Here is a 26,687-nt window from a genome sequence, read left to right on the forward strand (position 1 = left end):
CTTAAGGTCTGCAATAAAAATTGATAAGTCGGTGAAGAATTTGACAAAATAACAGCGCACTACTGCCACTGCACGACCAGTGACAGGTGAGTCAAAGCCATATTTCTCCGAGTTAGTCTGACTGTCCAACAAGGCTGGCGTGTAGGACGTGCGGCGCAACATAAATCTCAACTTTAAGTCGGTTCCTTACAGCCAAGTTAACCCGGGGCAACCACGTGACGTGGTTCAATGCGTGCCGAACCCTTGTAGTAGTCGGCTGGTGTGCCTTGTTTGTTGTAGCAACACGCCATCGCTTAGTCGCCATTCGTGAGGAAAAATAAATAAATAGGCTTTTACCTTGTTTTACTTTCAGAGAGTACAACACCATTTTCCGCCGCGCGCTGTCTGTTTCCGGTCTCTCTTCTTCGGCGACTTGACACGCGATTCTGTGACCTGCTACCACTAACAGGCCAAGAGGAGAACTACACAGACGTTCATTAACACGAAGTTGGGCAACAAATGCTCCATGTTTGAAACTAACCCATCCATCCATTTCTACCGCTTATTCCCTTTTGGGTCGCTGGTGCCTATCTCAGCTACAATCGGGCTGAAGGCGGCATACACCCTGGACAAGTCGCCACCTGATCGCAGGGCCAACACATTCACATTCACACACTAGGGCAGTGGGTCTTAACCTTGTTGGAGGTACCGAAGCCCACCAGTTTCATATGCGCATGCACCAAACCCTTTCTTTAGTGAAAAATAAAATAGTTTTTCTTTTTCAAATTGAAGACGTAGTTTTTTTTTACAAGTTCACAAAATGAACCGTGCATGACCATCATCTTGTTTAAAGAACAAAACCAAGACAGTGCATTAACTCATAAATTACACACCTGCAAATCGGTGTGACTTCTGCTGTTGCCGTAGTCATAATACGCCGATATGAAGTTTTTATGTACACGATGAGCCGGGTGTGTCTTGACCCCTGAGGCCAACTCACCGAACCCAGGTTAAGAACCACTGCACTAGGGCCATTTAGTGTTGCCAATCAACCTATTCCCAGGTGCATGTCTTTGGAAGTGGGAGAAAGCCGGAGTACCCGGAGAGAACATGCAAACTCCACACAGAAAAATCCCGAGCCCGGGATTGAACCTTGACTACTCAGGACCTTTGTATTGTGAGGCAGACGCACTAACCCCTCTTCCACCATTTGACACTAACCATAAGGGGTAATTAAATGCAGTTCAATGATGTAACAAAAATGTCACTTTCCAACTAAAAGCATATACCATATTGCCTTGAATTACTGCCCGGTCAAACTTGCTTCGCAAAATAATTAGCGCATGTTTAGTATTACCGCCTGGTCAAACTTGTGACGTCACGAGTGACACTTCCCCTGTCATCATTTTCAAAATGGAGGCTGATTTCGATACCGGTAATTTGAAATCGCATAAAAGGGAAGAAGATTAAGAGCTATTCAGTAGGATTTAAGGGCCAAGCTTACATCACATTCAAATTTTTAATGCATGCCTTTGGTAAGTTCCGGAGTGAGAAGAGGTTTTGAATTAATTAGCGCCCCAGCGGCAATTCAAGGAAATACGGTACTCCTGATTAATTCCGAAATGAATGAGCTGCATGTCATTACCTGGACAGGAACATTATGTAGGCAGTAAATCACTGTTAGCAGTGCAATGCATCCTAAATACATGCCACAAGACGTTAGCATTGTAAAAGCTAAACAAAATGCCACACAAAAAGCAAAACGTTCAATACTTTATTTTCCAAGTTCCTTTTCAGATTTTGTTAAAGGCAGCAACATCCATTGACTGAACAAAATCCTCAAACGCAGTGATTTGCTCCTCGAGAATATCTGTGCCAACCTAAAAAAATGAAAAAGAAAAGGCCATACAGTCAGATACCAAACACAGGTCACATCAGATGCAAACAAACACTCACCTTATCATCTTCAACCACACAGTTGATCTGAAGCTTCTTGATACCATAACCCACTGGTATTAGTTTTGCTAGAGGACAATGAATTAATGGGTCACTTATTTTTCCATTTTTAACTTTCAATGAACCCTAACCAGATCAATGCTTTTCAGATCATGTAAGAATCATCACAGCTTCAGCCGAAAGATGGTAAAATAAAAATCATCATGTTAAGAGCCCGGAATGCATATCTGTTAAATGTAAATTTGTACTTACATTGTCCCCAGAGGAGTCCATCCATCTGAATACTGCGAACACACTCCTCCAACTTCGCCATATCAGTCTCGTCGTCCCATGGCTTAACATCCAATAGGATAGAGGATTTAGCGATGACGGCCGGTTCTAAAGAGAAAAACAGTAATTTCCCCATAGAAAAGACCGTAGAACAAGGACAGGACTTGGGCTGTGTCTCAAATTGAATATTTGTCAGTACACTGTGCACTTCCCAGATGATTGCATTTTGACTGCAGTGTTGTTCCAAACCCATTATCATTGAACATTAACTGTATATGATCACAAAACTTACATCACTATCTCCCTTTAAATGGTGAATAGCAACCACTGGACTTGATTTGGCTAACCCCACAATCGGTCCTCACACAATTGTAGAACCATCAAAAATGTACAATCTACCTTCCGCAAGAATTTAGGGACATGATTTACATGTTATACAGTAAAAGTGCCTGATCAGTACCTTTGAAAAAATGCCTGAGCAGGTACATAAAAAATTTTTTTTCAAAGACTACTATTTTTGTGATCTACAAATTCAAGTAATTTAGTACTTTAATTTACTAAATAATTTAATAGTAATTTAGTTATAAATCCAACTTCTGCCATGCCAGTGCAGCTTTCATGTCCTTGGCAAGACACGAGAGCTACCCACACGGGTGTAGACAAGTTAAAACATTTAACTATTTGCACTAATATGAAATTACAAACAACATATTGTCAGTTATCACAGAAAAACAGCAATGGTACATAATCTGCAAGATTTTACAGCATAGCAGCAATACGAGTGTAGGGTTCTGAGCTGTGATTCAGAGGATGGGCAGTAGGGGGCAGTAATGATGGGTCAGCACCAGCCTGGAAGTGAAGTTTTAAAGGCCTACCGAAACCCACTACTACAGACCAAGCAGTCTGATAGTTTATATATCAATGATGAAATATTAACATTGAAACACATGCCAATACAGACTTTTTAGTTTACTAAATTGCAATTTTAAATTTCCCGCTAAGTGTCGTGTTGAAAACGTTGCGGTATGATGACGCATGCGTTTGACGTCTCGGATTGTAGCAGACATTATTTTCCAGCCCGATCCAAGCTATAAGTAGTCTGATCTAATCACATAATTACTCAGTATTCTGGACATCTGTGTTGCTGAATCTTTTGCAATTTGTTCAATTAATAATGGAGAAGTCAAAGTAGAAAGATGGAGGTGGGAAGCTTTAGCCTTTAGCCACACAAACATAGCCGGTGTTTCTTTGTTTAAAATTCCCAGAGGTGAAACTTTACTATGGATCATAGCGTTCAAGCGAACATGGATCCCGACTACATTTCTACCGGCAGTTTTCGGCGAGAAAATTGTGGTATAAAGTCGCCTCTTACCGGAGATCAGCGGAGCTTGCGCCGTCCATGCAGCTGCGTAAGTTCCCTCAGAGACTCTGGCATCAAGATACCCGTAGCCACACCCCTCTGACTTCAGGTACTATTTAATCTCACTAAAACACTAGCAACAAAATAGCAGATAAGGGATTTTCCAGAATTACCCTAGTAAATGTGTCTAAAAACATCTGAATCGCTCTCACTTGCCCTCTCCTGTTTTTTTTTCTAGTCCTTTACTATAAATATCCTCATCAACAAATCTTTCATCCTCGCTCAGATTAATAGGGAAATTGTCGCTTTCTCGGTCCAAATTGCTCTTACTGCTGGTGGCTCACATTGTAAACTATGTGAGGAGCCCTACAACCAGTGATGTCACGCGCACATAGTCTGTGACTTCCGGTAGGGGCAAGGCTTTTTTATTAGCGACCAAAAGTTGCGAACTTTATTGTCAATGTTCGCTACTTAATCTTTTCAGCAAAAATATGGCAATATTGCTAAATGATCAGGTATGACACAGAATGGACCTGCTATCCCCATTTAAATAAGAAAATCTCATTTCAGTAGGCCTTTAAGAAGAGTGTTGGCAGTGTTTGAAGTAGTTGGCATTAGTCTGCAAAAATTACCATTGTTTTGTGCGTGACAAAAGGGTGACTTGTGCCACCCTTCCTCCTTGTTCTTCAACTGACTTTACACTACTTTAAGTGCTGATGCTCTGCAGGTGAAAAACGGTATACAACAGTTGACTCTGCCCATATCTAAATTAAATTTATCAGTGACATGAGGCAAACTTAAGTTTTTTAGTCTTTTGCTGACAGTTACTGTCAGCAACAGTGCCAATATGGCGTTTTCGTACCCATACCTACTTGCATGTTTCTTCTGCTTCAAACGAGGCAGCGATTATGCCATCATGATAGTAGTCCCTCCCCTTCCCCTATATAATAAAGATGCCAACTATTGAGGGTGGGAACTCAGTGTTATCATTAATATGCAACATTCAAGAACTGACAGTGTACTGCATTTTGTTGTACTTTTCACACACGAAAGATTGAGTTTAAGTACAACAATTGAGAAACAGCCTTAACTCTTTGTCAGATAATTATAGTGTCATCACGCATCAGCCGAAAGATGGTGAAAGAATCATCATTAAGAGTCCATTTAACAAAAGTCATCAATGCTGAACTGCAATAGGCAGACAGAGCCTGAGAGAGAGAAAAAAAAAACAACTTACTTTTTGATTTCTTGGCTGCATAGGCCGCAATGCGCTCTTCCTTCAACCGTACAGCCTCTGCATCTTCCTATAGGATTCATGTATAAATAAGTAACCTGCATAATTTAACTTAAAAATCTTGTCAGCAGAAACACCAGTTTGTAAAATTCACACAACTTTTATTAGTGCAAAATATAGCTTGTAATCAGTCACGTAACTTTGTCCCTGGAGATGATCGAAATGGTGGTCAACCAAACCAACACGGCTACTGTGCAGCAAACAGAGTGCATACTACCCGAATACCCAAAGAGCTTTGACATTACCGCTAACTAGCAAAAAAGTAATAAAAAAAATTAAAGATTTAACTTTGCATCTTGCGATAACACATCCTTATAAACAAACTGCGAATAGCACTTGATAGCCTTGATTCAGTGTTTTTCCTTTTCCCATTATGTTAACCATGCAAAGATTGTAGAAAACACTGAAAACCTGGCTGGTTGTGAAACAAGTCAATCACAGCTCACTGTAACTGCATGGCCAAGTAGATCTCAACGATGCGTGCTGAAAGCTTTATTTAGGATTTCTGCCTTCAGTGCAATCAAAAAATTGGTAATTTACAAAAGACTCATTGCAAAAAGGCGTTTTAAGACCCCTAAAACAAGAAAATAAATATTTTCTAAATAATACTTAAATAGGAAATATTAAACATTAAAAGTATATTAAACCTTTAACAACCTACTCAGTGGCCTAGTGGTTAGAGTGTCCGCCAGGTTGGGAGTTCAAACCTCGGCCGAGTCAGACCAAAGACTAAAAAAATGGGAACCATTGCCTCCCTGCTTGGCACTCAGCATCAAGGGTTGGAATTGGGGGTTAAATCACCATAAATGATTCCCGGGCGCAGCACTGCTGCTGCCCACTGCTCCCCTCACCTCTCAGGGGGTGATCAAGGGGATGGGTCGAATGCAGAAGACAAATTTCACCACACCTAGTGTGTGTGTGACAATCATTGGTACTCTAACTCTAAGCTTGTGCGTTGGACTGCACCCTTGGACTGGAGTGAGACACTTTTCATAGTTAAGTAAAATTTTAACGTCTTTCGCCATTTCTTGATTAGCTTTCGAGAAACCCTGAATAATCTAATGCTTTTTGCCATTTTAGTGGTTCAAACAGCTTAAAACACCCCAAACACAAGGAATATGCATTAGAGAAAGGCAAAATGCAACCCAGAACGCTTTGACAAGATGCTCGGTTGACCACAATTTCAAATCTCGCTTGTTTAATGAGATGGACATGACATCAGGTGAATACAATCTATTTGTTGGGCATTACCTCACCTCATCAGAGCCAAACAGATCAATATCGTCATCATCGTCGTCATCATTCTTCACCGCAGCAGAAGCAGCGCACGTCGTGGTGTCGGCCACACCTGCTGGCCCGTACTGTCCCAGAGGCTTCTTCACACCTGGAAGACTGACATAGGAGGTGAGTTTGAGTCAGATCTCAACTGAGCGCGAGTCTTTACCTGTTCTTCTGGCTCTGGTATGACTTCATATGGTTGTACCAACGGAGAGCATGGCAAAGCGCAACTTGGGGTGGTGTTGCAATCGCCTCAAAGACGGCAACATCTGCTTGGGAAGGAACACATCTGAGAGGAAAGGATAAGTATTAATTCATATATTGGATCAAAACTTAAAACATTTAGACGGAGCTAGTGCAAATCCTTCACATTGAAAAACTGAGATGAGATTTCTGGTAAATTACATAAGTTTTGTGATGTGTGGCGACCTATCTTGGATTACCTGAAACTGTAGTCAACCTCCTCCCCTAAGAAGAATCTGTCTTGGCATAATTGATGTGGTCAATGAAAGTGGACATTCAACTGATATGTTGAGCTTTTTTGTATGTATTTTGTATTTATGATCTGTAAAAAAACTTCCTAATTCGTTATTTATATTTCCTGTCTGTGTTGGCCCTGCGATGAGGTGGCGACTAGTCCAGGGTGTACCCTGCTTTTTGACTGATTGAAACTTTTTAGTAGATTGTACACTACAGTACATATTCCGTACAATTGACTACTAAATGGTAACACCCGAATAAGTTTTTGAACTTCTTTAAGTCGGGGTCCACTTTAATCAATTCATGGTAATATGAGTATAATACTTTTCCTACTTAGCAAGGTCACGTTTTTTTACAGGCCTAATAAGCCTGCTTGCATAATATATGTTAAGTCTTTTAATGCCGTGTATAGTTATATATATGGTATAATAAATACCCCGTTTCCATATGAGTTGGGAAATTGTGTTAGATGGAAATATAAACGGAATACTATGATTTGCAAATCATTTTCAACCCATATTCAGTTGAATATGCTACAAGGACAACATATTTGATGTTCAAACTGATAAACATTTTTTTTTGCAAATAATCAACTTTAGAATTTGATGCCAGCAACACGTGACGAAGAAGTTCGGAAAGGTGGCAATAAATACTGATAAAGTTGAGAAATACTCAAACACTTATTTGGAACATCCCACAGGTGTGCAGGCTAATTGGGAACAGTTGGGTGCCATGATTGGGTATAAAAGCAGCTTCCCTGAAATACTAAGTAATTCACAAACAAGGACGGGGGCGATTGTCGCCAATTTGAAAGCAAATTGTCGAACAGTTTTAAAGCAACATTTCAACGAGCTATTGCAAAGAATTTAGGGATTTTACCATCTACGGTACGTAAAATCATCAAAAGGTTCAGAGAATCTGGAGAAATCCCTGCACGTAAGAGATGATATTACGGACCTTTGATCCCTCAGGCGGTACCGACAACAATGTCTAAAAGGATATCACTACATGGGCTCAGGAACACTTCACAAAACCACTGTCAGTAACTAATGTTGGTTGCTACATCTTTAAGTGCAAGTTAAAACTGTACTATGCAAAGCAAAACCCATTTATCAACAACACCAAGGAACGCCGCTGGCTTCGTTGGGCCCGAGCTCATCTAAGATGGACTGATGCAAAGTGGGAAAGTGTTCTGTGGTCAGACGAGTCCACAATTCAGATTATATCTGGAAACTGTGGACGTGGTGTCCCCCAGAACAAAGAAGAAAATAACCATCCGGATTGTTATAGGCGCAAAGTTAAAAAGCCAGCATCTGTGATGGTATGGTGGTGTATTAGTGCCCAAGGCATGGGTAACTTACACATTTCGAGATGCCACCTCAGTAGAAGCATTTAAGTCTCACCTTCAAACTCATTTTTATACTCTGGCCTTTAAATAGACCCCCTTTTTAGACCAGTTGATCTGTCGTTTCTTTTCTTTTTCTCTTATGTCGCACTCTCCCTTGTGGATGGGGTCCGGTCCGATCCGGTGGCCATGGATGACGTACTGGCTGTCCAGAGTCGGGACCCAGGATGGACCGCTCGTCCAGAGTCGCGACCCAGGATAGACCGCTTGCCTGTGTATCAGCTTGGGGACATCCCTGCGCTGCTGATCTGCTTCCGCTTGGGATGGTTTCCTGCTGGCTCCGCTGTGAACGGGACTCTCGCTGCTGTGTTGGATCCATTATGGATTGAACTTTCACAGTATCATGTTAGACCCGCTCGACATCCATTGCTTTCATCCTCTCCAAGGTTCTCATAGTCTTCATTGTCACCGACGTCCCACTGGGTGTGAGTTTTCCTTGCCCTTATGTGGGCCTACCGAGGATGTCGTAGTGGTTTGTGCAGCCCTTTGAGACACTAGTGATTTAGGGCTATATAAGTAAACATTGATTGATTGATCTGTGAAGGCACCATTAATGCTGAAAGGTCCATACAGGTTTTGTAACTACATATGTTGTCATTCAAGCAACGTTATCATGGACCCCCCTGCTTATTTCAACAAGACAATGCCAAGCCATGTGTTACAACAGCATGGTTTCGTAGTAAAAGAGTGCGGGTACTTTCCTGGCCCGCCTGCAGTCCAGACCTGTCTCCCACGGAAAATGTGTGGCGCATTATGAAGCATAAAATACGACGGGGGAGACCCTGGACTGTTGAACGACTAAAGCTCTACATAAAACAAGAAAGAATTCCACTTTCAAAGCTTCAACAATTAGTTTCCTCAGTTCCCAAGCGTTTCAGTGTTATAAGAAAAGGTGATGTAACACAGTGGCGAACATGCCCTTTCCCAACTACTTTGGCACATGTCGCAGCTATGATTAATTATTTGCAAAAAAAAAATAAAGTTTGAGTTTGAACATCAAGTTAATTGGCAACACTAAATTGGCCCTAGTGTGTGAATGTTGTCTGTCTATGTGTTGGCCCTGCGATGAGGTGGCGACTTGTCCAGGGTGTACCCCGCCTTCCGCCCGATTGTAGCTGAGATAGGCGCCAGCGACCCCAAAAGGGATTAAGCGGTAGAAATGGATGGATCAAATATCTTGTCTTTATATTGCATTCAACTGAATATGGGTTGAAAAGGATTTGAAAGTCATTGTATTCAGTTTATATTTGCATCGAAGACAATTTCCCAACTCATATGGAAACGGGGTTTGTAAATGAGCGACAAGCATGTCGACAGTCATCGCTGGTCATTAGCACCATGTGGCTCACAGTAGACCGGTTAAGCCATCACAAGATACAATTAGCGAAACCCTAGAGCTGCAATAGCAATAATATATTTTTTTTCTTATATCTGCGCTTTTTAAACTGACGTTATCATGTCAGGTTATTCTTTTTTGTATTAGCTGCTACCGGTTAGCCACGCTTAGGCAGGATAGGGCCGCTAGAAAGTTGTCCTATTTTTTTTAACCCGTTCTTCCAAAACACATTTTCTTTTTGTAACCGTCACTGACCCCTCAATGTAGCTGCGGTCCGCAAGGTAGTCGTTCAGCACTTTCAGGCCGGAGGGCGCTTTCAAATCACCGAAACCCATGCTGACAAAGTGCTGCTCTTTGGGGAAGAAGAAAGGACCGGGAGACGAAGAGCCGCCATTTTATATCGAAAGGCTGGCTCCTCCTTCTCATGGGTCCTCCTCAAAGATGGATGGATGTTTATTGTTTAACGCCTTTCGAACTACAAAAACAATTTAAAAACGCTGTATAGTGAGTCTAATAAAATGTTCATGACTTTTAAAAGTATGTTTGTAGTCAAACATGAACAGTATACTGTTTCAGTGCAGCATGTAGTGTATGTGGTATGTAGTTTGTGTACCGATTGCGTGATAAAGAACATGCCGTCAAACCAGTTTTATGAGATATATGCCCGAAGTCGATCAGTCCACACACGCCGTGTTATTTAGCAACGAAACCACTGGACTCCGCTTTAAGTACAGAAAGACAAGAGGAGGAAAGGCGCTATGGGCCAGGGACAGACAAAAAGTCCACAGGTAACTATATGGACAGGTAACACACGTATTGATTTTGAGCAGGTAACACGTAGGTCGACATACATTGAACTACTAAGCAGGTAACTCACAGGTTGAACTACAAACCCCGTTTCCATGAGTTGGGAAACTGTGTTAGATGTAAATATAAACGGAATACAATGATTTGCAAATAATTTTCAACCCATATTCAGTTGAGTATACTACAAAGACAACATATTTGATGTTCAAACTAATAAACATGTTTGTTTGTTGTTGCAAATAATCATGAACTTTAGAATTTGATGCCAAAGAAGTTGGGAAACGTGGCAATAAATACTAATAAAGTTGAGGAATGCTCATCAAACACTTAAATGGAACATCCCACGGGTGTGCAGGCTAATTGGGAACATGTGGGTGCCATGATTGGGTGTAAAAGCAGCTTCCATGAAATTTTAAGTGTAACAGGGTCAATTACGTCTTGTAAATAATGTATTTTCTAATGTTTTATTATTGTTATAATTACACAAACTATGTAAGTTACATGTAAATACCTGAATATTGTTTGATGTTTTGTCAATGTGGAACCATTGTCTCGTTGTCCCTCCTACTGCAATAATAACTGCGACACCTGTCTTTTTATATGCGTTGGACACGCCTTCCAACTTCCCTTTATGTCCTTGACTGTGTTGGATCCATTATGGATTGAACTTTCACAGTATCATGTTAGACCCGCTCGACATCCATTGCTTTCCTCCTCTCCAAGGTTCTCATAGTTATCATTGTCACCGACGTCCCACTGGGTCATTATTGTCACCGATGTCCCACTGGGTGTGACTTTTCCTTGCCCTTACGTGGGCCTACCGAGGATGTCGTAGTGGTTTGTGCAGCCCTTTGAGACACTAGTGATTTATGGCTATATAAGTAAACATTGATTGATTGATTGATTGATTGATTGATAACGGGAGAGGTAGGCATCCATGCGACGACAGAAAATAGTTTGTCTTGTTAAGAACTTTAATTCATTTCTTGTTCATTATTATATTTGTGTAGGGGCTCTACGATGGCACAAAGTTTTTGATGACTATTGTATTCTGTATTATCAGGTATGTTTTTATTTTACTTTGTATGTAACTACGCCCGCCCTTTTTGTCCATGATAACGGGAGAGGGGCTCGACAATGGCACAAAGTTTTTGATGACAATTGTATTCTGTATTATCAGTAAAGTGCAGTGGACAAACCTATGGTGTTGGTCGTGTCCCATAAACAACACACAACACAGAGGAAATGACCACCAATTACATAAGTACAGTAATTCACAAACGAGAATGGGGTGAGGGTCACCAATTTGTAAGCAAATTGTCGAACAGTTTTGGAACAACATTTCTCAATGAGCTATTGCAAGGAATTTAGGGATTTTACCATCTACGGTCCGTAAAAATCATCAAAAAGTTCAGAGAATATGGAGAAATTGCTGCACATAAGCAATGATATTACAGACTTTTGATCCCTGAGGCGGTACTGCGTCAAAAACCGACATCAGTGTGTAAAAGATATCATCACATGGGCTCAGGAACACTTCATAAAACCACTGTCAGTAACTACAGTTGGTCGCTACATCTGTAAGTGCAAGTTAAAACTACTGTGCAAAGCCAAACCCATTTATCAACAATATCCTGAAACGCCGCCTTGGCTGGGCCCAAGCTCACCTAAGATGGACTGATGCAAAGTGGAAAGGTGTTCTGTGGTCTGACGAGTCCACATTTCAAATTATATTTGGAAACAGAGGACGTGTTGTCCTCCAGAACAAAGAGGAAAATAACCATCAGATTGTTATAGGCGCAAAGTTCAAAAGCCCACATCTGTGATGGTATGGGGGTGTATTAGTGCCCAAGGCATGGGTAACTTACACATCTGTGAAGGCACCATTAATGCTGAATGGTCCATACAGGTTTTGGAACAACATATGTTGTCATCCAAGCAACGTTATCATGGACGCCCCTGTTTTTTTCAGCAAGACAAGTGTTAGAACAGTGTTGCTTCGTAAAAAAAGAGTGCAAGTACTTTCCTGGCCCGCCTGCAGTCCAGATCTGTCTTCCATCGAAAATGTGTGACACTTTATGTAGCGTAAAATACGACAGCGGAGACCCCGGACTTTTGAACGACTGAAGCTATACATAAAACAAGAATGGGAAATAATTCACTTTCAAAGTTTCAACAATTAGTTTCCTCAGTTCCCAAACGTTTATTGAGTGTTGTTAAAAGAAAAGGTGACGTAACACAGTGGTGAACATGCCCTTTCCCAACTACTTTGGCACGTGTTGCAGCCATGAAATTCTAAGTTAATTATTATTTGCCAAAAAAATATAGTTTGAGTTCGAACATCAAATAACTTGTCTTTGTAGTGCATTCAATTGAATATGGGTTGAAAAGAATTCGCAAATAATTGTATTCCGTGTATATTTACAACTTCCCAACTCATATGGAAACGGGGTTTGTACAAAGCACACAACACACGTTGATTTGACAAGTTAATTCGAGAAACAAATATTTTGAAATGCCTTGGCAATAGGTGAAAAAGTGTCAGTTTTCCTCCATTTAAACCAGGAGTGTCCAAAGTGCGGCACGGGGGCCATTTGCGGCCCGCAGCTAATCCTTTACCGGCCCGCCACACATTCTGCAAAAATTGCAAAATTGATAGCATTGCAAAAATTAAAAAAAAACATTTTAAAAAAGTGGACACCACTCATAGGAGGGGCCATAGAGGTCGGGTGCATTGTGAGCTGGGCGGCAGCCGAAGGCAGGGCACTTGGCGGTCCGATCCTCGGCTACAGAAGCTAGCTCTTGGGACGTGGAACGTCACCTCACTGGGGGGGAAGGAGCCTGAGCTAGTGCGCGAGGTAGAGAAGTTCCGGCTGGATATAGTCGGACTCACCTCGACGCACAGCAAGGGCTCTGGAACCAGTTCTCTCGAGAGGGACTGGACCCTCTTCCACTCTGGCGTTGCCGGCAGTGAGAGGCGACGGGCTGGGGTGGCAATTCTGGTTGCCCCCCGGCTCAAAGCCTGTACGTTTGAGTTCAACCCAGTGGACGAGAGGGTAGCTTCCCTTCGCCTTCGGGTGGGGGGACGGGTCCTGACTGTTGTTTGTGCTTACGCACCAAACAGCAGTTCAGAATACCCACCCTTTTTGGGTACACTCGAGGGAGTACTGGAAAGTGCTCCTCCGGGTGATTCCCTTGTCCTACTGGGAGACTTCAACGCTCATGTTGGCAACGACAGTGAAACCTGGAGAGGCGTGATTGGGAAGAATGGTCGCCCGGATCTAAACCCGAGTGGTGTTTTGTTATTGGACTTTTGTGCTCGTCACAGTTTGTCGATAACAAACACCATGTTCAAACATAAGGGTGTCCATATGTGCACTTGGCACCAGGACACCCTAGGCCGCAGCTCCATGATCGACTTTGTAGTTGTGTCATCGGATTTGCGGCCTTATGTTTTGGACACTCGGGTGAAGAGAGGGGCGGAGCTTTCTACCGATCACCACCTGGTGGTGAGTTGGCTGCGATGGTGGGGGAGGATGCCGGACAGACCTGGCAGGCCCAAGCGCATTGTGAGGGTCTGCTGGGAACGTCTGGCAGAGTCTCCTGTCAGAGAGAGTTTCAATTCACACCTCCGGGAGAACTTTGAACATGTCACGAGGGAGGTGCGGGACATTGAGTCCGAGTGGACCATGTTCCGAACCTCTATTGTCGAGGCGGCTGATTGGAGCTGTGGCCGCAAGGTTGTTGGTGCCTGTCGTGGCGGTAATCCCAGAACCCGTTGGTGGACACCAGCAGTGAGGGATGCCGTCAAGCTGAAGAAGGAGTCCTATCGGGTTCTTTTGGCTCATAGGACTCCGGAGGCAGTGGACGGGTACCGACGGGCCAAGCGGTGTGCAGCTTTAGCGGTCGCGGAGGCAAAAACTCGGACATGGGAAGAGTTCGGGGAAGCCATGGAAAACGACTTCCGGACGGCTTCGAAGCGATTCTGGACCACCATACGGCGCCTCAGGAAGGGGAAGCAGTGCACTATCAACACCGTGTATGGTGCGGATGGTGTTCTGCTGACTTCGACTGCGGATGTTGTGGATCGGTGGAGGGAATACTTCGAAGACCTCCTCAATCCCACCAACACGTCTTTCTTTGAGGAAGCGGTGCCTGGGGAATCTGTAGTGGACTCTCCTATTTCTGGGGCTGAGGTCGCTGAGGTAGTTAAAAAGCTCCTCGGCGGCAAGGCCCCGGGGGTGGATGAGATCCGCCCGGAGTTCCTTAAGGCTCTGGATGCTGTGGGGCTGTCTTGGTTGACAAGACTCTGCAGCATCGCGTGGACATCGGGGGCGGTACCTCTGGATTGGCAGACCGGGGTGGTGGTCCCTCTCTTTAAGAAGGGGGACCGGAGGGTGTGTTCCAACTATCGTGGGATCACACTCCTCAGCCTTCCCGGTAAGGTTTATTCAGGTGTACTGGAGAGGAGGCTTCGCCGGATAGTCGAACCTCGGATTCAGGAGGAACAGTGTGGTTTTCGTCCTGGTCGTGGAACTGTGGACCAGCTCTATACTCTCGGCAGGGTTCTTGAGGGTGCATGGGAGTTTGCCCAACCAGTCTACATGTGCTTTGTGGACTTGGAGAAGGCATTCGACCGTGTCCCTCGGGAAGTCCTGTGGGGAGTGCTCAGAGAGTATGGGGTATCGGAATGTCTTATTGTGGCAGTCCGCTCCCTGTATGATCAGTGTCAGAGCTTGGTCCGCATTGCTGGCAGTAAGTCGGACACGTTTCCAGTGAGGGTTGGACTCCGCCAAGGCTGTCCTTTGTCACCGATTCTGTTCATAACTTTTATGGACAGAATTTCTAGGCGCAGTCAAGGCGTTGAGGGGTTCCGGTTTGGTGGCCACGGGATTAGGTCTCTGCTTTTTGCAGATGATGTAGTCCTGATGGCTTCATCTGGCCGGGATCTTCAGCTCTCACTGGATCGGTTCGCAGCCGAGTGTGAAGCGACTGGAATGAGAATCAGCACCTCCAAGTCCGAGTCCATGGTTCTCGCCCGGAAAAGGGTGGAGTGCCATCTCCGGGTTGGGGAGGAGACCCTGCCCCAAGTGGAGGAGTTCAAGTACCTAGGAGTCTTGTTCACGAGTGGGGGAAGAGTGGATCGTGAGATCGACAGGCGGATCGGTGCGGCGTCTTCAGTAATGCGGACGTTGTATCGATCCGTTGTGGTGAAGAAGGAGCTGAGCCGGAAGGCAAAGCTCTCAATTTACCGGTCGATCTACGTTCCCATCCTCACCTATGGTCATGAGCTTTGGGTCATGACCGAAAGGATAAGATCACGGGTACAAGCGGCCGAAATGAGTTTCCTCCGCCGGGTGGCGGGGCTCTCCCTTAGAGATAGGGTGAGAAGCTCTGCCATCCGGGAGGAACTCAACGTAAAGCCGCTGCTCCTCCACATCGAGAGGAGCCAGATGAGGTGGTTCGGGCATCTGGTCAGGATGCCACCTGAACGCCTCCCTAGGGATGTGTTTAGGGCACGTCCAGCTGGTAGGAGGCCACGGGGAAGACCCAGGACACGTTGGAAAGACTATGTCTCCCGGCTGGCCTGGGAACGCCTCGGGATCCCCCGGGAAGAGCTGGACGAAGTGGCTGGAGATAGGGAAGTCTGGGCTTCCCTGCTTAGGCTGCTGCCCCCGCGACCCGACCTCGGATAAGCGGAAGATGATGGATGGATGGATGGATGGATGGATGGAATGAGGGGAAATCTAATGAGAAAAAGTGGCAATGTTGACACAAAGCTGCCATGCAGGCATTTTATTTTCCCTTTTGTCTTCATTTTCTTTTTTTTTCCATTGCTCAAAAAAAAGGACAAAAAAAATCTATGTTATAATGAATTATTACTTAAAAATTATCACTTTACAATGTATTATGTGGAAAAAATATTGCATCAAAGTTTTGACAAAAGAGCATAAAACAAACAAAATAATAGTTCAAACTTAAAATCGACAGATTTATCGGAAGTTGATCTTGAAATTTAAGTGTTAAAAGTTAAAAAAAAAAACTAATAAAAATGCATCACTTTGTGAGTGGGGAACCTTTCGGATCTCAAATATATTTAGTAGGATTCATTTAACTTTTCACTGTGATTTCTCAAAAATATGAAATAATTAAAATCAATGGTGTCCTGCATTATTGATCTTTGAGGGCTTTAATTGCTAAATAAAGGAACTGTCCTGAAGGAATCAATAAATATATCTATCTATTTAAATACTGCATATTTCAGTTTTACTATAAAAAACAAGTTGTCTTTAACAGAAAAGGCATAAAACCTTATTTGTTTTACTTTATATCAACCTCAAGTTGATATAGCGATTTACTGTAAGCATAAAATAATAATAATAATAATTTGACTTATTTTTAACATTTTAGTGACTGAGGATTAAGCCCTAAGGATTAAAAAAAAAAAATCCATATATTTTGTTATGGTTTGAAAATGAAAGATATCAAAATGCTTGAATTTTTCCGTGTGCGGCCCTCTGTGGAAAAAGTTTGGACACCCCTGATTTAAACATATGAATGAAAGTTATCTTTGTAAACTGTTTACTTGTTCGTTTAATCTGGAGCCAGGTTTTTAAAAAGGACACGATGCGTAAACTTAACATCAGAAGTATTTGTTCCCTATTGGATACAATTCTAATACAATTTGTCTGAGCGTTATCTATCCCTAGTATCAACACCACGGCGACTTACACACAGGCCTGTCCGGACGCGCCCTTCCCCTCGCGTTCTTTACAATATGTATCACAATGGAAAGAAATGCAATGAGGTGTCTTTATTCAAGGTGTGGAATATTCCTCTGCTTTTTTCTCCCTGGACTCCGACCCCACATCTGGTGTTTGTCCTTCTGACCTTGGCAATGAAGCCAAGTGACCAGTGAAGAATGTTGGAGATAGGAGTGTGTGGTCGGCCTCAACTGTCACCCAGTTTCAACTGAAACTCAGAACATATGATTAATTTCACGGCGTATTTTAAGCATATCTATATTAAACATTTCTTAATAACTTCATCCTTCATTATCTTACTTATATCCCAACATAATATATCCCAACAAACATATTTTTTTACGTTCTAACCTACACCCATCCATCTATCCATCCATTTTCTACCGCTTGTGTCGAGGTGGCGGGGGGTGCTGGAGCCTATCTGAGCTGCATTCGGACAGAAGGCAGTGTACACCCTGGACAAGTCACCACTTCATCACAGGAACAACACAGATAGACGGACAACATTCACACTCACATTTTAGTGTTGGCAATCAACCTTTCCCCAGGTGCATGATTTTGGAGGTGGGAGGAAGCCGGGGTACCCGGCAAGAACCCACGCACTCACGGGGATAACATGCAAACTCAATACAGAAAGATCCACAGCCCGGGATTGAACTCAGGACCTTCGTATTGTGAGGCACACCTAACCTTCACGGATCAAAGCTTTTTAGAGTAAAATGGAATTGGATATACCATGTACAAGACTTTAGTGATGCTTTTGTAAAGTACCAGCTGATGTGGAAGGTGTTTAATGTTGTATAAATGTTAATTGAAAATAACTCGGCACTTTTTTGTGTAGTGCAAATGTACTTTGAATTGAGCAAATAACATACATATTAATGTAAAACAACTGAAACGCTGACATTTCGATGTCTTATAGCAGGGTTCCCCAGCCTTTTTTCCACCAGGGATCGGTTTAATGTATGCGTTATTTTTCACCGACGGCCTTTCTAAGTGTGGCAGATAAAAACAGCAAAAAAATGAACATGAGATAGGCTCCAGCACCTCCCGCGAACCCCTGAAAGGAACAAGCGATAGAAAATGAAAGGATGGATGGATGAAAAATTTGCATTTGGCTGAAATCTGGCACATTAACATTTTATATGTCCATTAATGTACATTGTCCCATGTAGCATGACAAAGTATTGATAAGCTTATTGGTGTTTTTAGTGGGACAGGCAAAAGTTGATTTGGAGAAAATGCAGTAGTTTTTAAATTAATTATTCTTTCTGTGCGGCCCGGTAGCAAATACGTCACGGACTTGTACCGGTCCCCGGACTGGTGGTTGGGGACCACTGTCTTATAGCATTATGCTGTTGTGAGAAATACTGTACATCATGTCAGCTTTTCATAGCAATATTAAGGCTAAAAGCTCAAAAACAATCATGTCCCGGCTTGTTTTCTATTATTATATATATAATATTTGCCACCAAATTAAAGCATTATAATTGATAATTGGATTTAAGCTTAGCTTTGAAATAAATTGTTAGTCAATACGCTGTTATTTGGTATTTTCCATTTACCTTGGAAGTTGGAGCTGGGAATGACGTCACAGTCACATTATGAATGTTGTAAACTGAGCTGTTTGCACTTCTCGTTGTGGCAATAGGGCGGCACTTTGTAGCCTATTGGCCTAATATTAATTTCCTTATTAATAATTTCTTAAGTAATTATGTTCTGATCCGAAAAAATATTGCCCATGCACAGTCGTCTGTTTTTATTAATTATGCTTACGGTTAAAGACACTTCTTGCCGCATCTTGAACTAATTGTCTGGTTATTAGCAGGTTGCACAAGCGCTGTGTCTGTCACCTTTACCCGTGAAACATTTTTGCCATCAGTGCTTGGGTTAGGCTTAACTATTTTGTTAAATATTCTTTGGTAGAATTCGGTTAAAACTACTTTTATATTGAACATGCTCGTGCTGTATATCATAACTGATTTTATTTAAAAAATTAAAACTGAAGTCATGAAAATTTATTTTTTTCTCTGTCCCCCCCCCCACACAAATCTGTCAAAGGTTTTAAAGGGGAACTTCACTTTATTTTTGGAATTTTTCCCATCGTTCACAATCATTATGAAAGACATGAAGATGGATGATCCTAAATGGCTGTCAAAGTATCCCAATTTGTTGGATTATGTTCTCAGACATCTACTTTCCAGCGGAGAGGCATGATTTATGATCTACAATCAGTTTACAGGAAGCAGGGAAGCGAGGAAACAGCAGACGACTCGATAAAGTAAACGTAAGGGCACACGGAAGTGATCACGTCACCGCTATAAATAGTTTGTTTGCGTTAGTGCTTGTAAATAACAATATCACTAATACTTGGTTAATATTCAAATCACAAAATGTAGATTGAGTATTGTTGGCGCTTTTTGAATGGTTATTTATTGGATTTTTTTGTGCGGAAAAGTGAAGCTCTCCTTGACTTTTATTTACGTTTAAATAATATTTTAAATGTTTTTGTTTTTTTGAATCCATCCTTCGTCATGTCTTTCATAATGATTGTGAGCAATAAGCAAAAAAATAAGTGCAGTCCCCCTCTAAGGTTTTTATCAAAATTCAGTTATTAAATCTTGGCAATTGCAGATGTTGAAAAACCTGAAGTGGAGAGTTATGTTGTGAAATGTTCGGTCTAACTACATAGAATAAACCAGACCTGTACAGTCAGTGTCAGAGCTTGGTCCGCATTGCCGGAAGTAAGTCGAACACATTTCCAGCTGCCCTTTGTCACCGATTCTGTTCATAACTTTTATTGACAGAATTTGTAGGCACAGTCAAGGCATTGAGGGGTTCCGGTTTGGGGGCCGCGGGATTAGGTCTCTGCTTTTTGCAGATGATTTGGTCCTGATGGCTTCATCTGGCCGGGATCTTCAGCTCTCACTGGATCGGTTTGCAGCCGAGTGTGAAGCAACCGGAATGAGAATCAGGACCTCCAAGTCTGAGTCCATGGTTCACGCCCGGAAAAGGGTGGAATGCCATCTCCGGGTTGGGGAGGAGACCCTGCCCCAAGTGGAGGAGTTCAAGTACCTAGGAGTATTGTTCACAAGTGAGGGAAGAGTGGATCGTGAGATTGACAGGCGGATCGGTGCAGCGTCTTTAGTAATGCGGACGTTGTACCGATCCGTTGTGGTGAAGAAGGAGCTGAGCCGGAAGGCAAAGCTCTCAATTTACCGGTCGATCTACGTTCCCATCGTCACCTGGTCATGAGTTTTGGGTCATGACCAAAAGGATAAGATCACGGGTACAAGTGGCCGAACTGAGTTTCCTCCTCCGTGTGGCGGGGCTCTCCCTTAGAGATAGGGTGAGAAGCATCCGGGTAGAACTCAAAGTAAAGCCGCTGCTCCTCCCCATCGAGAGGAGCCAGATGAGGTGGTTCTGGCATCTGGTCAGGATGTCACCCGAACGCCTCCCTAGGGAGGTGTTTAGGACACGTCCAACCGGTAGGAGGCCACGGGGAAGACCCAGGACACGTTGTCTCCCGGCTGGCCTAGGAACGCCTCGGGATCCCCCGGGAAGAGCTAGACGAAGTGGCTGGGGAGAGGGAAGTCTGAGCTTCCCTGCTAAGGCTGCTAACCCCGCGACCCGACCTTGGATAAGCGGAAGAAGATGGATGGATGGACCTGGGCAAATTAAAGCCCGGGGGCCACATGCAGCGCGTTAAGATTTTCAAGGTGGCCTGCCGGACATTCCCAAATAATTTTTTTAGATGTATAAAATGGAAAGTGTAGCTGCCACTATGACGTGCAGTGATGTCTTCTAATGACCGTAAGTCTTCAACTATACAAAATATTTTAATGGTTGGAATCTGCACTTTTGCATGATAACCCTAGTTATTATGGTAATGTAATTAGTTGCTATGGTAATGTAATTAGTTGCTATGGTAATTTAATTAGTTACTATTGTCATCAAATTAGTTACTATGGTCATCTAATTAGTTACTATGGTAATAATGTAAGTGACAGCAATTCAGACGAGGCACCGAGCAGTGTGGGGGGGCGCGTTTCCGCAGAGTGTTTCCAGAGCGGCCAGCCTGAAATGCTGGTGTCAGGGACAGACGCGAAAATAGATTTTTACAAAAAACTTCTGAAGCTTTGTGATACATCAGATGTATCAGATTGTAGTTAGGTTTTTGTTGTTTTACCCCTTCGCGTTCATATGTTTCGCTGTTTGTTGCATTTTTGTTGTGTTTCGCTTCATTGTAAGATATGTCAATCAAGAGGGGGTGTGACGTTCATATGTTGTCAATATTCAGTGTTTTATCCTTCATAGTTAATATTGTAAATCCCGCATTGTTTATTTTCATCTACATTCTGCGTGTCTCATTCAGTAAAAAAAAAAAAAATTCTGTTCTGTCATAATGTTTTTAGCTTTCAATTAGACATTATTGTGAGGTTTTGTATTACTGTTCCGAAAAATCAGATATACTGGCCCCCAGACACATTTTTTTCTCAACATTTGGCCCCAGAGTCAAAATAATTGCCCAGGCCTGGAATAAACACATTTACAAAGCAGAACATCAGTTGTAGTTGTATCTATAAGTGTTGAAGCTAAAATGCTAATCCCGTGCATTAGGTGATCCTGATGGGTTTGGATAATTCTGGAAAGACAACTTTTCTGGCTCGACTTCTGACTGGACAGGTGAGGGTCCGCCTCCGTGGCTCTGTATTTTATTGTACTGCTGTCACCGGACTGTGACCTGGCAGGTGATGGACACGACACCAACCATCGGATTCAACGTTGGATCTTTCAATGTAGATAAGAGGACATCGTTGACAATTTGGGACATCGGAGGACAAAAGAGCATGATACCCAACTGGAGGTAAACTGGTACTTAATTTTTTTGTCCATTTCCTCTTAATCTGCCTTATTTTGCGTCTTCCTCAGGTACTACCTGGATGACTCCAAGGCTCTGGTTTTCATGGTTGACAGTAGTGATCGAAGTCGGATGCAGGAGGCCCAGAAGGCATTGCGGAAGGTTCTGAGTGACGAAAGGTTACGGGGTGTTCCTTTGATGGTCCTTGCCAACAAGGCGGATCAACCAAATGCCATGACCATACAAGAGGTAAAACTCACTATGACTTCTAGATTATTCGTCTGGATTGTATTTCATAGGAAATAATGGAAATTGAATGAAGTGTCGGCAGAACGGTGAAGCAAGGGTTATTGCATCCGCCTCACAATAAGAAAACCTTGGGTTTGATCTCTGGGTTCGGGGTCTTTCTGTGTGGAGTTTGCACGTTCTCCCTGTGATCCGGGTACTCCGAATTCCTCCCAGCTCCTAAATCATGCACCTGGGGATAGGTTGATTAGCAACACTAAATTGGCCCTAGTGTGTGAATGCTCACTAGTGTTACCATATCTGAGTTATTGTGTATAAATATGGGGAAATAACTACAAATGTGCGCTTCATTTACTAACAATGTTACAAAAATGATCAATTACAATAATACGTAATGTTGGATATAGAGAACATACAAACCCGTTATTTATTTTATCAGAAATATTGAAATTAAACAATTAAAACCTGCTACCCAAGAATGTACAACAATTCTTCACAACAAAAAAGGGGAACATAGTCTTAGAGGAAAACTAAAGAAAGAAAACTTGTGCAGCCCTTTGAGACACTTGTGATTTAGGGCTATATAAATAAACATTGATTGATTGATTGATTGAAAGAAAGAAAATTAGCATATCTGACTGTAGAATTAAACTATTGAATGGATTAAGCAAAGAAATCAAACAAAGCATCAATATGATTCAGTTCAAGAGACTGTTCAAACTACAAGTACAAAGAAGAACAATTATGATTAACATTTTGAACCCTTTTTTTAAAATGAGATCATTATTATTTATGTATTTGATATTTTTTTACTTACTTATGGTATATTTATTCATTTGTTATTTATTTATTCATTGTATTGTTACAAAAATAGAACAAGGAAATGGGATAAAACTGCTATGATATGAAAAGGGATAGGATTAAATAAGTTCTGCTTCTTCGTACTCCTTTTCGGACGTGCTGTAATGAAACAACTGAAAATATGTGATGCATTATATTGTATTGTTTGCATGTTTGAAATAAACTCAAACTGAACTGAAATGAATTAAAATGTAAGCGTGAATGTTGTCTGTGATGTCCCTGTGATGAGGTAGCAAGTTGTCCAGGGTGTACGCCACCTTCTGCCCGGATAGGCTCCAGCACACCCGCTAAGCAGTAGAAATTGGATGAAATTAAGTGTTCCAAGCCCAAACTCTTATTATTATAAACCCTTAAAGAAGTTGTCACACATTTAAATAAATGAAATAAGAGTTTCAGGGAAATTATTTGTCATTGGAAAACAAGACAAATAGTATAATTTGTTTATTAACATCAAAGAATAAAAATGAGTTACTTCTTTAGGAGAAAGTGTGCGATAAGCACCTCGTTTCGAAGGTCATTGTTCCGTTTGGGTCCTGTAAATAACTACACTGAGATTGTTTAGCTTTTAAATACAAATGTTTTTAAATGAAACATAAAACCTGAATTGCTGGCGAGTAATTGTCTACTAAACACAAAAAATAAACAAAGTAATATATAATAATTTCCAACACTGGTCTCTAAACTTTTTCCACTGAGGCCGGATGTAAGCCATACATTTAATTGGACACTTGCGGTATATCGGAAGTGTAAATCCAGCATTAGATCCTGAGTGACAGTTGTGATGATGAAATATGGACCAGGTAACCCTTTTTTATGTGACTGTAAGCTCATCTGAGTCTTTCATTCTTTCCCCCTTTCCCTCCCTGCCACCCCAAAATTAGATCTCCACGCAGCTTGGAATGTCCAACTACCCTCACCTGCAATGGCAGATTCAAGCATGCAGCGCACTGCAAGGAGTTGGTCTGCGTCAGGCATTCTTGTCCGTCGCCAAACTTATCAAGAAAAGGTAAAATGGCATCTGATGGAGATAGTCAAGAATGGAACTTCGGTTTTCTTTAGTAATCTGTTTCAAAGGGTTAGAATCGTATAAAAACAGAGTCCATTTTCCTGTAGGGAATGATGTAAATTAAATGAATCTGTTTCATAAACCCGTAAATATGAACACATAACACATTTTATAGCGAATGATTGTTTTAATATCAGTAAATATGAAATACATAATGTCGGGATTGTAATGTATAAAGGAACATTTACCATCACATTTATTTTTTTATTGAAGCAGAGGGGGAAGAGCCACGTGGATGTCACTTATTCATTCATTCATTACTATGAATTGATGTACGTGGAGTCGGACTTAAACAAGTTTAAAGGCCTACTGAAATGAGATTTTCTTATTTAAATGGGAATAAGTGAATTATATTTTTATATAGCGCTTTTCTCAAGTGACTCAAAGCGCTTTACATAGTGACACCCAATATCTAAGTTACATTTAAACCAGTGTGGGTGGCACTGGGAGCAGGTGGGTAAAGTGTCTTGCCCAAGGACACAACGGCAGTAACTAGGATGGCACAAGCGGGAATCGAACCTGCAACTCTCAAGTTGCTGGCACGGCCACTCTACCAACCGAGCTATGCTGCCCCACACAATAGCGGGTCCATTCTGTGTCATACTTGATCATTTCACGATATTGCCATATTTTTGCTGAAAGGATTTAGTAGAGAACATCGACGATAAAGTTCGCAACTTTTGGTCGCTAATAGAAAAGCCCTGCCTTTACCGGAAATATGTGCGCATGACGTCACGAGTTGCAGGGCTCCACACATATTCACATTGTTTTTAATGGGAGCCACCAGCAGTAAGAGCAATTCGGACCGAGAAAGCGACAATTCCCCCATTAATTTGAGCGAGGATGAAAGATTCGTGAATTAGGATATTGATAGTGAAAAACTAGGAAAAATAAATAAATAGATAAATACATTTTAAAAAAGCGACTGCTCCGGGCGGCCGCAGTGTGAGCGTTTCAGATGTAATTAGACACATTTACTAGGATGATTCTGGAAGATCCCTTATCTGCTTATTGTTTTAATAGTGTTTTAGTGAGATTCTAAAGACATACCCCGAGGTCGGATGGCTGCGGTGAACACGAAGTGTCTCAGAGAGAAGCCGAGGAGCCAAGCTCACAGCTGCCTTTTTTTGACAGCTACTGCAGGAGGAAATCCCATAATCCACTGATTTCTCCGGTAAGACTTAATATCACAATTTTCCCATCCAAAGACATGCTGGTTGACGTAGAGAAAACATGTTCACTTGACCGCTCTGCTTCACAACAAACAAAGAAACACCGACTGTGTCTCGGTGTTAAAGACAGCTACAATCCACCGCTTTCCACCAACAGCATAGTTCTTCATAGTCTCCATTATTGTCGGAGGTATTTGTTGTTGAACCCCATGATGCAGAGAAGGAGGCAGGCATAGAATATGAAAACATGATTTAATTAAAACTAAACAAGAACAAACAAAAAGCACGCACGTGGGCGGAATAACAAACTAAGGGAGCTAGCACTGGAAGCTAGAAAACAAAAAGGAACTTTAGCATGGAAGCTAGTGGATAGCAAACGGAAAAACTGGAAATAATTAATGCTAACAGAAACAGCTTACCGCTACGACGACCAGGACAAAATGTAGCATGACAGGTAGTAGCTGTAACAAAACGACACGACAGGTAGCATGACAAGAGTGCCATGTGGCAACGACAATACAATACAATGATCCAGCAACTGACACAAAACAAAGCAGGTACAAATAGGAGCGGGCTGATTGGCAACGGTGTGGCCAGGTGCCAATCAGCCGCAGCTGAGGAGGAACACAGCACTCAGGGAACAAGACAGGAAGCTGACAAAATAAGAGCACTAGACAGGAACTAAAGACAGGAGATACTAAACACAGAGGAAACAGACAAATGCAGAGGAAAAAAACAAAACATACAAAAACTGTCAGGGGAAAGCCTGACAATTATTAAATGAACAAATTGCAAAAATTCAGCAACACAGATGTCCAAAATACTGTGTAATTACACCATGAACAGAGACGACTTTTAGCCGTGTTTGGTGCCTCGCTAATATGTCCCCTCCAACACGTGACATCACGCGTACGCGTCATCATTCCGCGACGTTTTCAACAAAAAACTCGCGGGAAATTTAAAATTGCAATTTAGTAAACTAAAAAGGCCGTATTGGCATGTGTTGCAATGTTAATATTTCATCATTGATATATAAACTATCTGACTGCGTGGTCGGTAGTAGTGGGTTTCAGTAGGCCTTTAAAAACTTATTCAGGTGTTACCATTTAGTGGTCAATTGTACGGAATATGTACTGTACTGTGCAATCTACTAATAAAAGTTTCAATCAATCAAAAAAAATGTTTGTGGCCTACTAGGAGTTTATCACATCTGTTTGTGTTGAATGCATTACCATTACACACTGTCTGAGGAGGCTGTGATTTTGGCTGCTGTTTGTAATCACTCACCAGGATAGTTCTTAAGAACAGAACCGGATAATTACCATTCCGAGTGTAACCTGTATGTTGGAGGTGTTACCTAGCGTCCCTTTATGACTGTTATGTGTGTGGGTACACTCCGCGTCCATGATCACAGACACGTAAATGGTAAGTGGGTTGTACTTGTATAGCGCTTTTCTACCTTCGAGGTACTCAAAGACACTACTTCCACATTCACACACTGATGGAGGGAGCTGCCATGCAAGGCGCTAACCAGCACCCATCAGGAGCAAGG

The 26,687-nt window shown here is 42.2% G+C and overlaps 3 protein-coding genes across 7 annotated transcripts in view; 1 reads left to right on the forward strand and 2 right to left on the reverse strand.

Moving 5' to 3' along the window:
• Positions 1-486, reverse strand: part of zdbf2 (zinc finger, DBF-type containing 2) — a 33,275-nt gene extending 32,789 nt beyond the window's left edge. For 4 of the 5 annotated variants that reach the window (XR_009807276.1, XR_009807277.1, XR_009807275.1 and 1 more), the window contains exon 1: positions 337-485. The gene's annotated coding sequence lies outside the window, so the exon portion shown is untranslated. Of the gene's footprint in view, positions 1-336 lie in introns of all 5 variants that reach the window. The other variant, XM_061904641.1, reaches the window with a different exon arrangement.
• A 1,253-nt stretch (positions 487-1,739) lies between these two features.
• eef1b2 (eukaryotic translation elongation factor 1 beta 2) lies at positions 1,740-9,773 on the reverse strand. The gene is made up of 7 exons (XM_061904644.1): positions 9,614-9,773; positions 6,304-6,426; positions 6,116-6,251; positions 4,803-4,869; positions 2,188-2,313; positions 1,936-2,003; positions 1,740-1,859 (listed from the first exon to the last, which is right to left on the reverse strand). Exons 1-7 carry the CDS (start codon positions 9,691-9,693, stop codon positions 1,773-1,775), a joined length of 687 nt encoding a protein of 228 aa, XP_061760628.1. The 5' UTR covers positions 9,694-9,773; the 3' UTR covers positions 1,740-1,772.
• A 9-nt stretch (positions 9,774-9,782) lies between these two features.
• arl11 (ADP-ribosylation factor-like 11) lies at positions 9,783-26,315 on the forward strand. Its single transcript, XM_061904645.1, has 6 exons — positions 9,783-10,146; positions 21,550-21,615; positions 21,681-21,796; positions 21,862-22,039; positions 23,779-24,306; positions 24,547-26,315. The coding sequence occupies exons 1-5, from the start codon at positions 10,117-10,119 to the stop codon at positions 23,905-23,907; spliced, it is 519 nt and encodes a 172-aa protein (XP_061760629.1). The 5' UTR covers positions 9,783-10,116; the 3' UTR covers positions 23,908-24,306; positions 24,547-26,315.
• The last annotated feature ends 372 nt before the right edge of the window (positions 26,316-26,687 follow it).

The sequence above is a fragment of the Nerophis ophidion genome, linkage group LG06, assembly GCF_033978795.1.
Source record: "Nerophis ophidion isolate RoL-2023_Sa linkage group LG06, RoL_Noph_v1.0, whole genome shotgun sequence".
In the NCBI taxonomy this organism is placed as follows: Eukaryota; Metazoa; Chordata; class Actinopteri; order Syngnathiformes; family Syngnathidae; genus Nerophis; species Nerophis ophidion.

What these genes read in the sequence shown, in the direction of transcription:
- eef1b2 (XM_061904644.1), bottom strand. Translation starts at nt 9,693, where the DNA reads ATGGGTTTCGGTGATTTGAAAGCGCCCTCCGGCCTGAAAGTGCTGAAC. An exon ending in ATCTGTTTGGCTCTGATGAG is followed by an intron (nt 4,870 to 6,115) that starts GTGAGGTAATGC and finishes TGAATCCTATAG; the next exon opens with GAAGATGCAGAGGCTGTACG. An exon ending in GTGTGGTTGAAGATGATAAG is followed by an intron (nt 1,860 to 1,935) that starts GTGAGTGTTTGT and finishes TCATTTTTTTAG; the next exon opens with GTTGGCACAGATATTCTCGA.
- arl11 (XM_061904645.1), top strand. Translation starts at nt 10,117, where the DNA reads ATGGGCCAGGGACAGACAAAAAGTCCACAG. An exon ending in GACAGACAAAAAGTCCACAG is followed by an intron (nt 10,147 to 21,549) that starts GTAACTATATGG and finishes CCCGTGCATTAG; the next exon opens with GTGATCCTGATGGGTTTGGA. An exon ending in ATGCCATGACCATACAAGAG is followed by an intron (nt 22,040 to 23,778) that starts GTAAAACTCACT and finishes CCCCAAAATTAG; the next exon opens with ATCTCCACGCAGCTTGGAAT.